General features: G+C 41.7%; 1 protein-coding gene across 1 annotated transcript in view; it reads left to right on the top strand.

Moving 5' to 3' along the window:
* KNG1 (kininogen 1) overlaps positions 1-843 on the top strand; it is a 28453-nt gene extending 27610 nt beyond the window's left edge. The window contains exon 11 of the mRNA XM_002914813.4: positions 607-843. Within this exon, the coding sequence (XP_002914859.1) occupies positions 607-687 (81 nt within the window). The 3' untranslated portion in view covers positions 688-843. The remainder of the gene's footprint in view (positions 1-606) is intronic.
* The last annotated feature ends 12944 nt before the right edge of the window (positions 844-13787 follow it).

Raw genomic sequence — 13787 nt, 5'->3', positions numbered from 1 at the left:
AAGTACCCTTTGCAACAAGGCTTTCAAATAGGAGTTTTCTGTTTGTTTTCTTGTTGCCCACGCTACACTGAGGACTCCTGAGCTTCCAGCAACTCTGAGTTTAATAATAAGGATGGAAAGCAGAGGAAGTAATGTAGAGGCAGTTTTGCCAAGGAAAACTTTTTAAAATAATTGACAAGGGAATATCATGAGATGTGATGCAAATTTCGTTTGGAAATTTTATGAGGAAATTCCTCTTGAGCCTCACTTTGTGATTGTATCATCTTTTTGCTAGGACGTGGAAGAGCACTGATTTTTGCCAAAGAAAATAATCGCCTTATAACATGAGGGAGGCGTATATTTTACAACCCTTGCTGTGCTTTTGCCTAGGGAAACAAGATAGGGCTTTAAACAGCTACACTTACCTGTGGGTGAATGTGTCACTGCTACCCCAGTTGATGGGATGCATTGGAACTTCTGAGTGTTTATTTCATTTCAAATATTATCTGTACTTTTAAATAAAGAACGAATGATGTCAGGAAGAAGTCTCCTCTTGTCAAATGGTTGCTTCACTCTTCTTTGATTGAATGAGAACGACAGAGTAACAGAGTTTTACTATACTTACAGAGGCACCTAAGGCCCTGCGAGTACAAGGGCCAACCTCAGGAGGCAGGGGCAGAACCAGCATCTGAGAGCGAGGTCTCTTGACCAGTGACAGAATCTTCACGCCTGGTACAGTAGCCCCAACAACTTCTATCAGCAGCCCTTCATGGAAAGACAAGAAGATGGGATAAAAGTTAGAGAAGAATGCCATTCTAACTCTTCTGTTGCTGGGTGAAATAAAGTTCAGTCTTGATGCTCTCATTCCTGGTGAATTCATGGTGGTCTTTTGGCCACACCCATCTACAGCAAAGTCCAATAGATCAGAGAGCCAATGCTATGGCTCTGTCATGGAAACTCATAGCCCAGCTCTGGAGTACTCTTGCTAACCAAGGAAGGAGTCCCTTAGGTGAGGCTACCTTCCCACCAACACTTCATCATGGGTGTTAAATTAATGGTTAGCGGGTCATGTTTCTACCAGCAATCTAAGGACTCTCTACCTTCCCTTCTCCCTCCCCCTGATTCCCAGCCTAAACTGAAGAGTAATTTGTCTTATTGTGTTTTTTTTTATGATCTAGATAATTACCAAAAAGAAAAAAAAAAAGCTTGTGTTAATGGGATGTCTACCAAATTCTCATTATTAGAAAATAACCACAAAAAAGTTTTAGGGGCGCCTGGGTGGCACAGCGGTTAAGCGTCTGCCTTCAGCTCAGGGGTGATCCCGGAGTCCTGGGATCCAGCCCCACATCAGGCTCCTCTGCTGGGAGCCTGCTTCTTCCTCTCCCACTCCCCCTGCTTGTGTTCCCTCTCTCGCTGGCTGTCTCTGTCTCTGTCAAATAAATAAATAAAATCTTTTTAAAAAAAGTATTAAAAAAATAACCACAAAAAAGTTTTAAAAGAATTCTTAAATTATCCTTCTGATCTGGGTAAAGGAGTTAATAGAAATCCAGTAGAAGAGAAAGTGACAGGGATTTCAAATTCTCTGTAGTAAAGCACATGTATTGAATGCCTATGATAGCCATTTACTGTGCTAGACAATTTCCTTTTGGTGTGTAACTTAATCCTCACAACCACTCAGAGGTCCCATGATCACCTTTCTTTTACAATGAGGAAACTGTAGCTCTCAGTGCCCTGCACAGGGTCACACAATTAATATGTGACAGGGCTGGAATTCAAACCTTTTAACTGCACTATACCATATTATAGTGAGGCTTTGTTATCAAAGTTGTCATTATAAAAAAACACATCAAGATAATTTCGATTCCAAGATGATCGTTATCTCAATCCAAAAACCCTTGTGAAATAGCTCATTGAGGCTGGTGCTGTCCTAGGTACTACTCAGGGTAATTGAGTCAGGTGCCGGATTGGCTCTTTTCCATTTGCTTAGCACAAGGTCCTGAGAAGAAGAGAAATTTTAAAAGCCATAAATCCTTTCTTTCAAAGAACTTGCAATCACATTGGGCAGTCAAGACTAAAGCACATAGAACAGACATTTCATCCAAGCCATGGTCACTTGTGGAGCAGTGAATGAGCCTGACTAATGTGATAGGAAGATATGAAGAGGTGGAGGGACCAATGTGGAGAGAGAAAATGAAGCCCAGTTGGGAATTGATATCGGAGTAGGCCACAGAGTGCCTTTTACATTTCTTGAGCTAAGATGTGCTGAAAGGGGCACCTGGGTGGTTCAGTCATTAAGCGTCTACCTTCGGCTCAGGGCTCGATCCTGGCGTTCTGGGATTGAGCCCCACATCAGGCTCCTCTGCTGGGAGCCTGCTTCTTCCTCACCCACTCCCCCTGCTTGTGTTCCCTCTCTCGCTGGCTGTCTCTCTCTCTCTGTCAAGTAAATAAATCAAATCTTTAAAAAAAAAAAGATGTGCTGAAAGAGTGTTTAAAACCCATTATTTGGAAGATTCTGGTGAGCACAGGTCAGAGTGAGACCAACTGGACTCAAGGCAGTATCCCAGGCATCTCTGGTTCTTCACACCCTAATGGAAGAATGGCCACTCGGGGCTGGCATGCAAAGCTACAGTTCGCACTTTACTCAACAACATGAAATATTTCCACTTCGGACCTTTTTGAGATAAAATAATCTTGAGTTTCCTGTGACTCAGCACCCACCTTTTACTCTTTTTTAAATATTTGCACCCACCCCTGAACTAAAGGCACACCCATATTTTCGACTTTGACTCTAGAACCACACATTTCATCCCTTCCTGCTTCTCTTCAGCATGTGAATTTCCTCTTGCCCACTCCAACCGACATTTCTCACTTTGCCTAGGCCTGGCAGCTCAAGCAGGATTCCCTTCTTGCCTTTTTACCCCATCTTCCATTTCCTGCCTCTAAGTCTGGTTCCAAGAGACTTGAGGCTTGCTGGTCTCATCCCAGTACATCCTGCACCCAAGCTCCGCCCCCTCTGCTGCTGCTCTGTGCACTGGCCTTGTGGGAAAGGCCAGACCTCCCCAAGGGGCCTATGAGAAAATGCGAGAGGATCCAGCAGACATGATACCAACCCACTCTTTGAGGAGTCTCAGTGTCTTTCCCTATAATAAGTCCATCAGAAAGCAAAATATTCTCTCAACACCTTGCAGAAATGCTTTTGTTAAATTATTTTCCTTTGGCCTTTATTTTACAAGAACCTCCATTTGAACACCATTCTGTCTTTTGGACAACTTTAACTGAAGATATTGCCCAATGCATTCACATCAGAGACAGTGCAGGAAGTGGTCAAGAATCGGATTCTACAGTTAGTCCAAAAGTTGCAGTTTATTTAATTCCTCAGGACCTCAGTTTCCTCACCTGAAATACTAGGTTGATAATACACTCACATCACAGATGTGTTGTTGAGACTTAAAACAGCTAATTCCTTCAACTGGCATAATGCTTAGCACTTGGCAAACAGTCAACAATGGGTAGCTATCAGGGACACCTGGCTGGCTCAGTCCTCGGAGTGACTCTTATCTCAAGGTCATGAGTTCAAGCCCCATGTTGGGCGTAGAGATTGCTATAAAAAATAAAGGGTAGCTATTATTTTATTATTAGGACATACACAATATATTATTTTTAGAGTCTAACTTTGGAGAAAAATGTTTTGTCAGATAATGAGAGGTGTTGGACACAGCATATGTCCTTTTTTGCCTTTGCAGCCATACTCAGGATTCAAAGGTTGTAATCAGCAGATAGCAAGAGGCTGGTAATACCTACTTCTACGTGTCTAATTCCACAGGTTCTGAACCTTGGCTGCATATTCAAATCACCTAGGGAGCTCTAGACAATATGAATCCAAATCTCCCAAGTATCATTATTTTTCATAAGTTCTCCATTGTTTGTAATGCAGCCAACAGTGAGAACAATTGATTTAGGCCCTCTCTGTTCTCTTTTTAATCTTAATTTTCCAGTTTTATGTTGTTCCAATTTATTAACTCTTTTAAATCTTTTTGAAAACAGGAGGTTATGAGACTCACAAGGGCTGGATAGAAGGTCGGACAGATGGCTGTAAGTATTACATGCGCCAGGATGGTCACAATAAGAATGGAGAGTACAAGATGGGTATAAATGACATTTCAAAGACTTGCAAACATTTGAAGAATGAAGGACAGGAATAAATCAAAATTGACAAAGTTTTCCAGTCTAGTGTGCCTAAGGGAATGGATTGACACAAGCAAGGAGATGGGGAGCTGGTCTGTGCTTTCCAGTGACTCCCAAAGAGACTGATCCAACATGCACATCAGTTCAGATATTTCAGTAGCTGAATGAACATAGGAAATCAATGTGCAAGTGGAGTATAGACCCCTCCTCTGTCTCACTGCATTACGTCATTTACTCTGCTCGCTATGGCCCCACATATACACAGGGGGCATCATCAGCTACTCCTGGACGAAGCTTATGGAAACTGTAATCATAGGACTCCTTCTAGCAAAAAGAACAGAAAGGGAGGAAATTACTCTCTGAAAGTAATCTTAACTTCTGTTTCTACTAGTGAATCAGAAGCCCAAATCTAGCAAAAGACCTTTGTTACAACAGCTTTCCTGTCTTTCGTCTCCTTTATCTGGCATGTGGAGGCTGTATCATATTGAGTGGGTGGAAATCACACTCTTTTATCATGACTGTTAAAAATAACGAAATAAGGGCAGCTGGGTGGCTCAGTCAGTTAAACGTCTGACTCTTGGTTTTGGCTCATGTCATGATGTCAGGGTCTTGGGATCGAGCCCCGCATCAGGCTCTGTGCTGAGCAGGGAGTCTGCTTGAGGATTCTCTCTCTCCCTCTGCCCCTCCCCCTGCTCGCACTCTCTCAAATAAATAATTTTTAAAAAATAGATGAAATAAATACACTTATGATGAGCACTGAGTAATATAGAGAACTGTTGAATCACTATACACCTGAAACCAATATAACACTGTATGTTAACTATACCAGTGTTACAATTTAAAAACTTAATAAAAAATAAAATTAAAAACCAAGATCCTGCCACTCCCACACTTACAGCTTTGCAGCAGTTTTAGTTCACTGAGAATAATACTAAAACCCCATATGGTCGTCTACAAGAACCCCCGTAACAACCTCTTACTCATCTCTCCATCCTTGTCCCTAGCCACTCCCTTCTTTGTTCACAGTGTTCTAGTCACAAAGGTCTTCCAACAATCTCCGAATATGACAAGCTCTTTCACACCGTAGGTCCTTTGTACTTCCTGTCCCTTCTCGCTGAATGTGTTTCCCCTGGCTTGAAGCAGACAGCTTCCCTCTCATTCTTGAAGTCTTAGTTAGCATTTCAGAGAGATTTTTCTCTGACAATCCCATTCACCACCCCCCACAGTTACTTTATTTTTAAACACAACACTGCATGCTATTTTTTCCTTCAGAGCATATGTAACTATCTGTCGTTATATTTTGTTTCGTATAACTGTTAGTATTTGATTGATTTCATTTTTCAAAAATTTTGAATGGCTATCACGTTGTTTTATTCTAGGTTCTAAGGGGATAGCAATGCATGTCCTCATGAGTCTTATTTTCTAGGGGGAGAGATGGGAAATACAGCAGCGTAAGAGAATATACAGTGGGGAGAAGTTTTGACGGCGACTAGGATGGGATTTTCTGAAGAAAAGATACTTAAGCTTAGACTTAACTGACATAAAGAAAAGGTTTGGAAGCTATGAAGGAAAAGAACCCCATGCCATAGATTCAGAGTTTGGGTTCTGGATGTGTAATATGCCTACAAACACCAAGTGGAAACATCAGTAGGTGGGTAGGTATACAGGTGGTGCCTACTAGGAGATGTGGAGGAGAGGTAGGTAGTTGAGTACAGAAGGAGCGTGGCCCCTGAAACTGAGTGTAACTTGCCCAAGATAATGTTCTAGGACCAGGCAGGATTTTCAGGGAGAGATCAAGATGAGGTTGGTTGGTTGTTGCAGAGACGGTAGAGAGCAACTGGCAAGCACATTTTGTGTTAATCAGTAACTTCCTTTGTGTTTTGATTTCAAGTCTCTGACTCTTATGGTTCTCACTAAATGGAACCCCACAGTTAATTGCCAAAACTGCCAAGGATAGAGAACAAGGAATTTTTATTCTGGTATTATGGGCTTTGCTTTCCTTCCAGAATGAGTCACATCTTCTTGCTTTCATTCTTACACGTATATGACATTCCAGCCTCTGCGCTCAGCTTTATGCCAATCACGTGGTTTTTTCCTTCAGACACTTGCCAGGCATTTAACGTGGGCCACTTTGGAAGGCACAGATATGGACAGTTTTTAAAATGTTTAGTACTCGAAACAGGTGACAATTATTAACTGACATTTAATAGCTAAGGTGATGGGGAGATAGAGATGAATGGTATTATTATTAAAGTTGAATGTTGGGGGGGGGATGGGTGAAACAGTAGTTCTTGGGGCAAAAAAATGTAAGTGCCAGCTTTTTAGGGAAGTACTATTTACGAGCTGAGTGATTTAGTACCACGTCAACTTGGCTAAGCAGGGATTATGTTTCTAGAAGCCCTTCCTTATATGGTTCTAGGTTAAAGTTGCTCCAAAGAGAAATCCGTGTGTGATGAAGAAGGTGGAGTGGGGTAGAGCCACTGCCCTCGGGCGCCATGGGGTTCGATGCCGGAGTGAGGACACAGAGGTGCGGAAGGGCTCCAGCCTGTCCTCCTCCTCCCTACTGTGTGTGCAGCTCTCCTCCCCCCACCCCACCTGCCTGCTGCTGGCCAGGTTGACCTACAGCCACACTAGGCCACCACAACAACAGCCTTCCTCGGATTTCTTCACTGACTTCCCATCCCAGGCCCCCTGAGCCTGGGTGTGTTCGTCCAGATTTCCCTAAGAGCTCAGATTTGTCCAACAGCACAATACCCTAGGAAGCCTGATGAGTACCTTTTCTGACCCTCCCACTTCTTTTCCCTGGATCTTACTTCCCTACCCCTTCGACAACAGTGTAAAATCTAATCCCTGAGAGAAAACCCTATACCATAAATCTCATGGTGGTTCTGCCTCCCTGATCAAACCTTGAGGGACGAACCAACCTTTTTTCTCCTATCATTTTGCATTAGGGGAACACATTCCATTGCTTTTGAATGCAGACCCAGGCACAGAAATGCAGCTGCTTTTGAGCATCTCCTAAGACAATGAGTAAAGGCTGTTCCTGCTCTAAGGAGATCAGGTTAGTGGGGGACGCAGACCTACAGAAATATATATCAATCAGCCTAAAGATCACAGGTGCAGGTAGAGGTGTGCTTAAGGGACGGTGGAACCAGAGAGAAGAGTCTGGTCTGAGGCTGTAAGCAAGCTGTGAGGCAAGAACCTGTCTCATCCAGCATCGTATCCGCAGGGCCAAGGCACAGTGCCTTAACAGAAAATTAGAACATTTCCTGAGTTGAATTGAACTAAACTGAACTGAATCTGCGTATGGCACCGCATTAAGTCGCAGGAACGTGGAACTGAACAACACAAGCACAGCTCATGCCTTTAGCCTGCGATCTAACGCGGTCATTTGCAAGTGTTCGCATGCATCTGAGCTCCTGGAAACTCGTTAAAACCCAGATTGCTGGGGCCCTTTTCCAGAGTTTCTCATTCCATAGTTCTGCAGTGGGGACCTGGAGCTGAGTTTCTAGAAGGTTCCTGGGAGATACCGGTGCCGCTGGTCCAGGGGCCATACTTGCAGAATTGCTGTTCTCAGCCTGGCTCCACGTTAGAATCACTTGGACAAGTTTTAAAAAATACCTTCCTGAGAATATCATTCAGACCTATTCAATCATGTTTTAAGAGCTCTGCCAGTGATTTTAACCTGTAGGTCAGGGTTGAAACCACCGATCTGACAAATAGTAGTAGTTACTGTTTATTACCTACTTGCTATGTGCTAACATCTGAAGATCCCATACACATTCTCACATCTATGAACCCATTTTACGGGTAAGAAAACTGAGGCTCAGAGAGGCGAGATAAGCTGGCTGAGATCACAAATCAAGTATCAGGAGGAGAGGCAGGATCTCAGGTCTCTCTGACCACAGAGTCCACGCTCATAGCCACCAATGATTGTGCCGCAAAGAAACAGGGCACCTGACTTGAATGTTAAATGATGAGTGGAAGTTCTGGGGCAGACAAAGGGAGAAGAGCATTTTAGAAAGAAACACTGATGTCGTGGCCGGAAGTCAGAGGTATTCTGGGAAGGATTTCTAGCTTGGTAGAAGGGCGGGGCAAGAGGACAGCTGTGGCCCATCCTCCTGAAGAGTCTAGAACCATGTGATGAAGCAATCTAGAACCTGAAGGACAAGAGGAGAAGGAGAAAGATATGGGCAATAATTTGCTCAGCGATGCCTAAAATATTTAGCAGATGCCTCTTTCCTGCATTTAGTCTCTCTATTTTGAACATCTGTTATTGCTCAGTTCAGAAACCTTATCCACCCCGAAACAACTTTATGCTCCATATATGTGCAAAATAACTATGAATAACTAAAAGCCAGGACATGTGACAGAAAAATGTAGGACTAGGATTGAGGCTGTTCATATATTCATATTTAAATGTTCATTTAAATGGTCAAATTCCCTATTAATGTTTCTCTCAGGTTCTTAGTATGTGTGCTTTTTTTTTAAGAACAACTTTTTAAAATGATTTTTTATTTTATTTTATTTTTATAGAGAGGGAGAGAGAACAAAGGGAGAGGGAGAGAGAGAATCTCATGCAGGCTCTGTGCCCAGCACGGAACCTGACGTGAGGCTGGATCCCACCACCCTGAGATCATGACCTGAGCTGAAATCAAGAGTTAGATACTCAACCAACTGAGTCCCCCAGGTACCCCCTGTTCTTTCTTTTTATATATTTTATAGTATATAATACTTTAATGTTTTGTGTGGGAAACCTAGAAAATACGGAATAATGTAAATCAGAAAATAAAAGCTATTGTAATCTCACCAGCTAAATGAAATACCGTGGAAATTTTGGTTATAACTTTCTAGAAATGTTTTCTCCAAATGTCTGTAGGTGTGTGTATTCCAAAAAAGGGACTCATGCTGTAAATGTAGTATATAAGCTCTACTTTTTCCTCAACATAAATCATGACCATTTTTTATGTCCTTTGATTTGATTCCCATAAATTATTTTATAATTATAATAAATATATGAATACCTTTTAAAGATTGTTTTATTTTTGAGTAATCTCTACGCCTAACCCCAATCTCTACTCACATCCCCCAGATCAAGAATCACATGCTTAACCCATTGAGCCAGCCAGGCACCCCAAATATATGAATACCTTTTTAGGGGTTTGTTTTTTGTTTTTTAAAAAGGCTCCATACCCAGCATGGAGCCCATGCAAGGCCTGAACTCAGGACCCTGAGACCTGAGCTGAAATCAAGAGTCAGAGGCTTACCCGACTGAGCCACCCAGGCCCCTCCATGGACACATTTTAATTGCGATACACTGACAAAAAATTGCAGTGGCTAAGAAAATGCAGTAAGCATGGTACTTGTTGCTTTTATTGTACTACCCTGTGCCTGATCGTACAAAAGGTGGACCATAAAATAGGTGGAGACCCATCTGCTAGTAGCTGACTCAGAGGGAGGACCAACAGTCTTTACTTTTTGAATATGTGTTTCTACACTTGAGAGGTGATTCAGCTTAACTCTCATTCCAGTGAGTGAGGATTCTTAGTGAGATTTCAACCTCGGTAGGAAGCAAATGTTCCCTCACTGGTAAAACGAGAAGTGGAATGAATGAGGGCGAGAGGCCAAGCATCTTTTCCAAGGTTCTCTTTCCTCCTTTACAGGGAACTGCTGCCCCCCAGAGGATGAATGCACAGGCGAAGGTCTTTCTAGGAAACTCAGGGCGCTGGGAAAAGGGCTTTCTAACTTCTCCTTTTTCTTTTCTTTTCTTTCTTTTCTTTCCTTTTCTTTTCTTCTTTGCTTTGCTTTGCTTTGCTTTTCTTTTTTAAGATTTATTCATTTGGGAGAGAGAGCGCGCGCGTGCACACGAGTGGGGGGAGGGGCAGAGGGAGAGAATCTTCAGTAGACTCCCGGCTAAGTACAGAGCCCCGCCTCGGGACTCTTATCTCAGGACCCATGAGGCCACCACCCACGGGATCACCACCCATGAGATTATGACCCATGAGCTCACGACTGAGCCTAAACCAAGAGCCCGTTGTCCAGCCAACTGAGCCACCAGGCATCCCACTTTCTTTTCTTAATGAATACATTTCCATCCTTTCTTTTCCTCGCTCTTACGGAGTCGCTGTACAATTTCCATTTGCCTGAGAGTTTACTAATTCCCTTTGTTATCTGGCTGTGGGTTTTTTTCCCACATGAAAGTTCTTATGTACCCAGGAGGACGTGGGGCTCACAAAGGGACGCCAGCCTTTCCGAAGGCTCTGCCAAGGAAAGCTTGCTGTTCCTGGAGGACGAGCGTGGATCTGCCACGAACACCAGAGAACAAGAGCTTCCCTTGGCAGAAGCTTCTGAATTATATAGGATAACTTAGCCACGGAGGAAATGAAAAAATAAAGTCCAGTAAAATATCTCAAGTTTAATGGGGCTCCTACAGTTGGTTTCACAAGACCGCTAAGGGGGCACCTGGGTGGCTCAGTTGGTTAAGCGTCTGCTTGCGTCTCAGGTCATGATCCTGGGGTCCTGGGATCGAGTCCTGCATCGGGCTCCCTGCTCTGTAGGGAGCCTGCTTCTCTCTCTGCCTCTGCCTCTCTCTGTCTCTCATGAATAAATAAATAAAATCTTCAAAAAAAAAAAAAGACTGCTAAGACTTTATATGAATCTAAAAGAAAGGATCATAAAGTTTCAGGAAAAGTGAGACATTAAGCCTGAAGACAAAAATTCTCCAGGCTGGGAAAAAAGGCAAATAAATGCTCTGCTGTCACTGTGTCTGTGGGTGCCCAGCAGTAAAATTACAATGCTTGGCTTGTAGAAAAGCCTCAATTATGTTAAAGTTAGCCTTCAGCAGATAGCAACTTAAAAGGGTTTTTTTTTTCCCTAGGGACTTCCAAGTGGAAAAGTTTAGGTTTAGGTGAGAATTAATACTATATCTGTTTAAGATTTGAGCAGGCAGATAAAAAAAATTAGTGACCTTAAAGATAGGACAATTAAAATAATCAAGTCTGAGGTGGAGAAAAAAAGAGGAAAGAAACGTGATTGGCGACAAAGGGTCTTATAGGACAAAATCAAATGGAACCTATATATATTATGGGAGTCCCAAAAGAGAGATAGGGAAAGGGGCAGAGAGATTTTTAAAATAAATAATGGCTGAAAACTTCACAAATTTGAGGAAATACATGGATCCACAAATCCAGGATGTTCAATGAATTCTAAGTAAGATAAACTCAGAGACCCACATTAAGATACATTATAATCTGTCAAAAGCCAAAGACAAAGAGAAAATCTTAAAATCATTGGTAGAAAAATGACTTTTCATGGGCAAAGATCCTCAACAAGATTACCAACACATTTCTCAGCAGAAACCTTGCAGGCCAGAAGACAGTTGGATAATATTTTTAAAACACTGAAGGGGTGCCTGGGTGCCTCAGTTGGTTGAGTGTCTGCCTTTGGCTCGGGTTATGATCTTGGGGTCCTGGGGTTGAGCCCTGCATCAGGCTCCTTCCTCAGCCAGAAGCCTGCTTCTCCCTCTCCCTCTGCCTGCCACTCCCCTTGCTTATATTCTCTCTCTCTCTCTGTCAAATAAATAAATAAAATCTTAAAAAAAAAAAACACTGAAGAAAAAAAAACCTGTCCACCCCAAATCTTACATTCTTCATATCTGTTCTTCAAAACTGAAGGGAAAATTAAGACATTCCTAGGTAAACAAAAGTTGAGAGAATTCATTATTACTAAACCTGCCCCACAAGGAATGTGATAGGCAATTCTTCAAGATGAAATAGAAGAGAGAGAGGCAAACCAAGAAAGAGACTCTAACTACAGAGAACAAACTGATGGTTACTAGGGGGAAGTGGTTCAGGGGATGGGTTATATAGGTGTTGGGGAATAAGGAGTGCACTTGTTCTCATGGGTGCCAGGTGATGTATGGAAGTGTTGCATCGCTATACTGTATGCCTGAAACTAATGTTACACTGTATGTTAACTAACTGGAATTTAAATAAAAACAAAAAAAGAGATAACTTGAGCCATACAAATACATAAAGCCTATCAGTAAATGCAAATACTCTGTCAAATATAAAAATCAGTATGATTATGGGGCACCTGGGTGGCTCAGTCAGTTAACTGTCTGCTTTCGGCTCAGGTCATGATCCAAGGCTCCTGGGATAGAGCCCCACATCGAGCTCCCTGCTCGGTGGGGAGTCTGCTTCTCCCTCTCCATCTGCCTGCTGTTCCCCCTGCTTGTACTCTCTTTCTCTCTGTCAAAGAAATAAATAAAATCTTTTAAAAAAAGAAAAATATTTTTAAAAAATACTGTATCAGTTTAAAATAAAGTTAAAATATATAAATGACAATATTAAGATAACCAAAGTATTAATAAAAATTTAAACAGTCTATCTAGTGTTTTCTCTTGTAAACATTCTCAAAAACATTTTTAGATGAGAAAAAGGAAAAATTAGCTTTCATTTATAAAATAAAAAAACAGAGATAGGCAAATTGACATCTCACCAACAATTTGCAGTTATAAAAAGGGAGTGAAAAGACAAATGCAGGAGAGCCCTTTCATTTGTAAAATGAGTAATCATAAAGACNAAAAGACAAATGCAGGAGAGCCCTTTCATTTGTAAAATGAGTAATCATAAAGACATTGCTTCCTATTGAAAAGACTCTAAGAAATCCTTTTAGAAACCAGAAGTACAGTAGAGCAGATCAACAGGACTATAAGCTGGTTCTTTGAGAGAATCAATAAAATTGACAGACCACTGGCAAGACTTATGCAAAAGAAAAGAAAAAGGACCCAAATTATTAAAATTATGAATGAAAAAGGAGAGGTCACCAACACCAATGATATTGGAAGGATTAAGAGAAATTTTTATCAACAGCTATATGCCAATAAATTAAGCAATCTGGAAGAGATGGAGGCCTTCCTGGAAACCTATAAACTACCAAGACTGAAACAGGAAGAAATTGATTTCTTAAACAGGCCAATTAATTATGAAGAGATTGAGTCAGTGATAAACAACCTTCCAAATAATAAAACTCCAGGCCCAGACGGTTTTCCTGGGGAATTCTACCAAACATTCAAAGAAGAAATAATACCTATTCTCCTAAAGCTATTTCAAAAAATAGAAACAGAAGGAAAGCTACCAAACTCATTCTATGAGGCTAATATTACCTTGATCCCCAAACCAGGCAAAGACCCCCTCAAAAAGGAGAATTACAGACCGATTTCTCTAATGAATATGGATGCCAAAATCCTCAACAAGATCCTTGCTAATAGAATCCAACAGTACATTAAAAGGATTATCCATCATGACCAAGTGGGATTCATACCTGGGATGCAAGCATGGTTCAACACTCGCAAATCAATCAATGTGATACATCATATCAACAAGAAAAGACTCAAGAACCATATGATCCTCTCAATTGATGCAGAAAAAGCATTTGACAAAATACAGCATCCTTTCCTGATTAAAACCCTTCAGAGTGTAGGAATAGAGGGTACATTTCTCAATCTCATAAAAGCCATCTATGAAAAGCCTACTGCAAGCATTATTCTCAATGGGGAAAAGCTGGAAGCCTTTCCCTTAAGATCAGGAACACGACAAGGATGCCCACTCTCGCCACTATTA

This window comes from Ailuropoda melanoleuca, chromosome 1 (assembly GCF_002007445.2).
Source record: "Ailuropoda melanoleuca isolate Jingjing chromosome 1, ASM200744v2, whole genome shotgun sequence".
NCBI lineage: Eukaryota > Metazoa > Chordata > Mammalia > Carnivora > Ursidae > Ailuropoda > Ailuropoda melanoleuca.
This window is presented reverse-complemented; position numbering and strand designations above follow the sequence as displayed.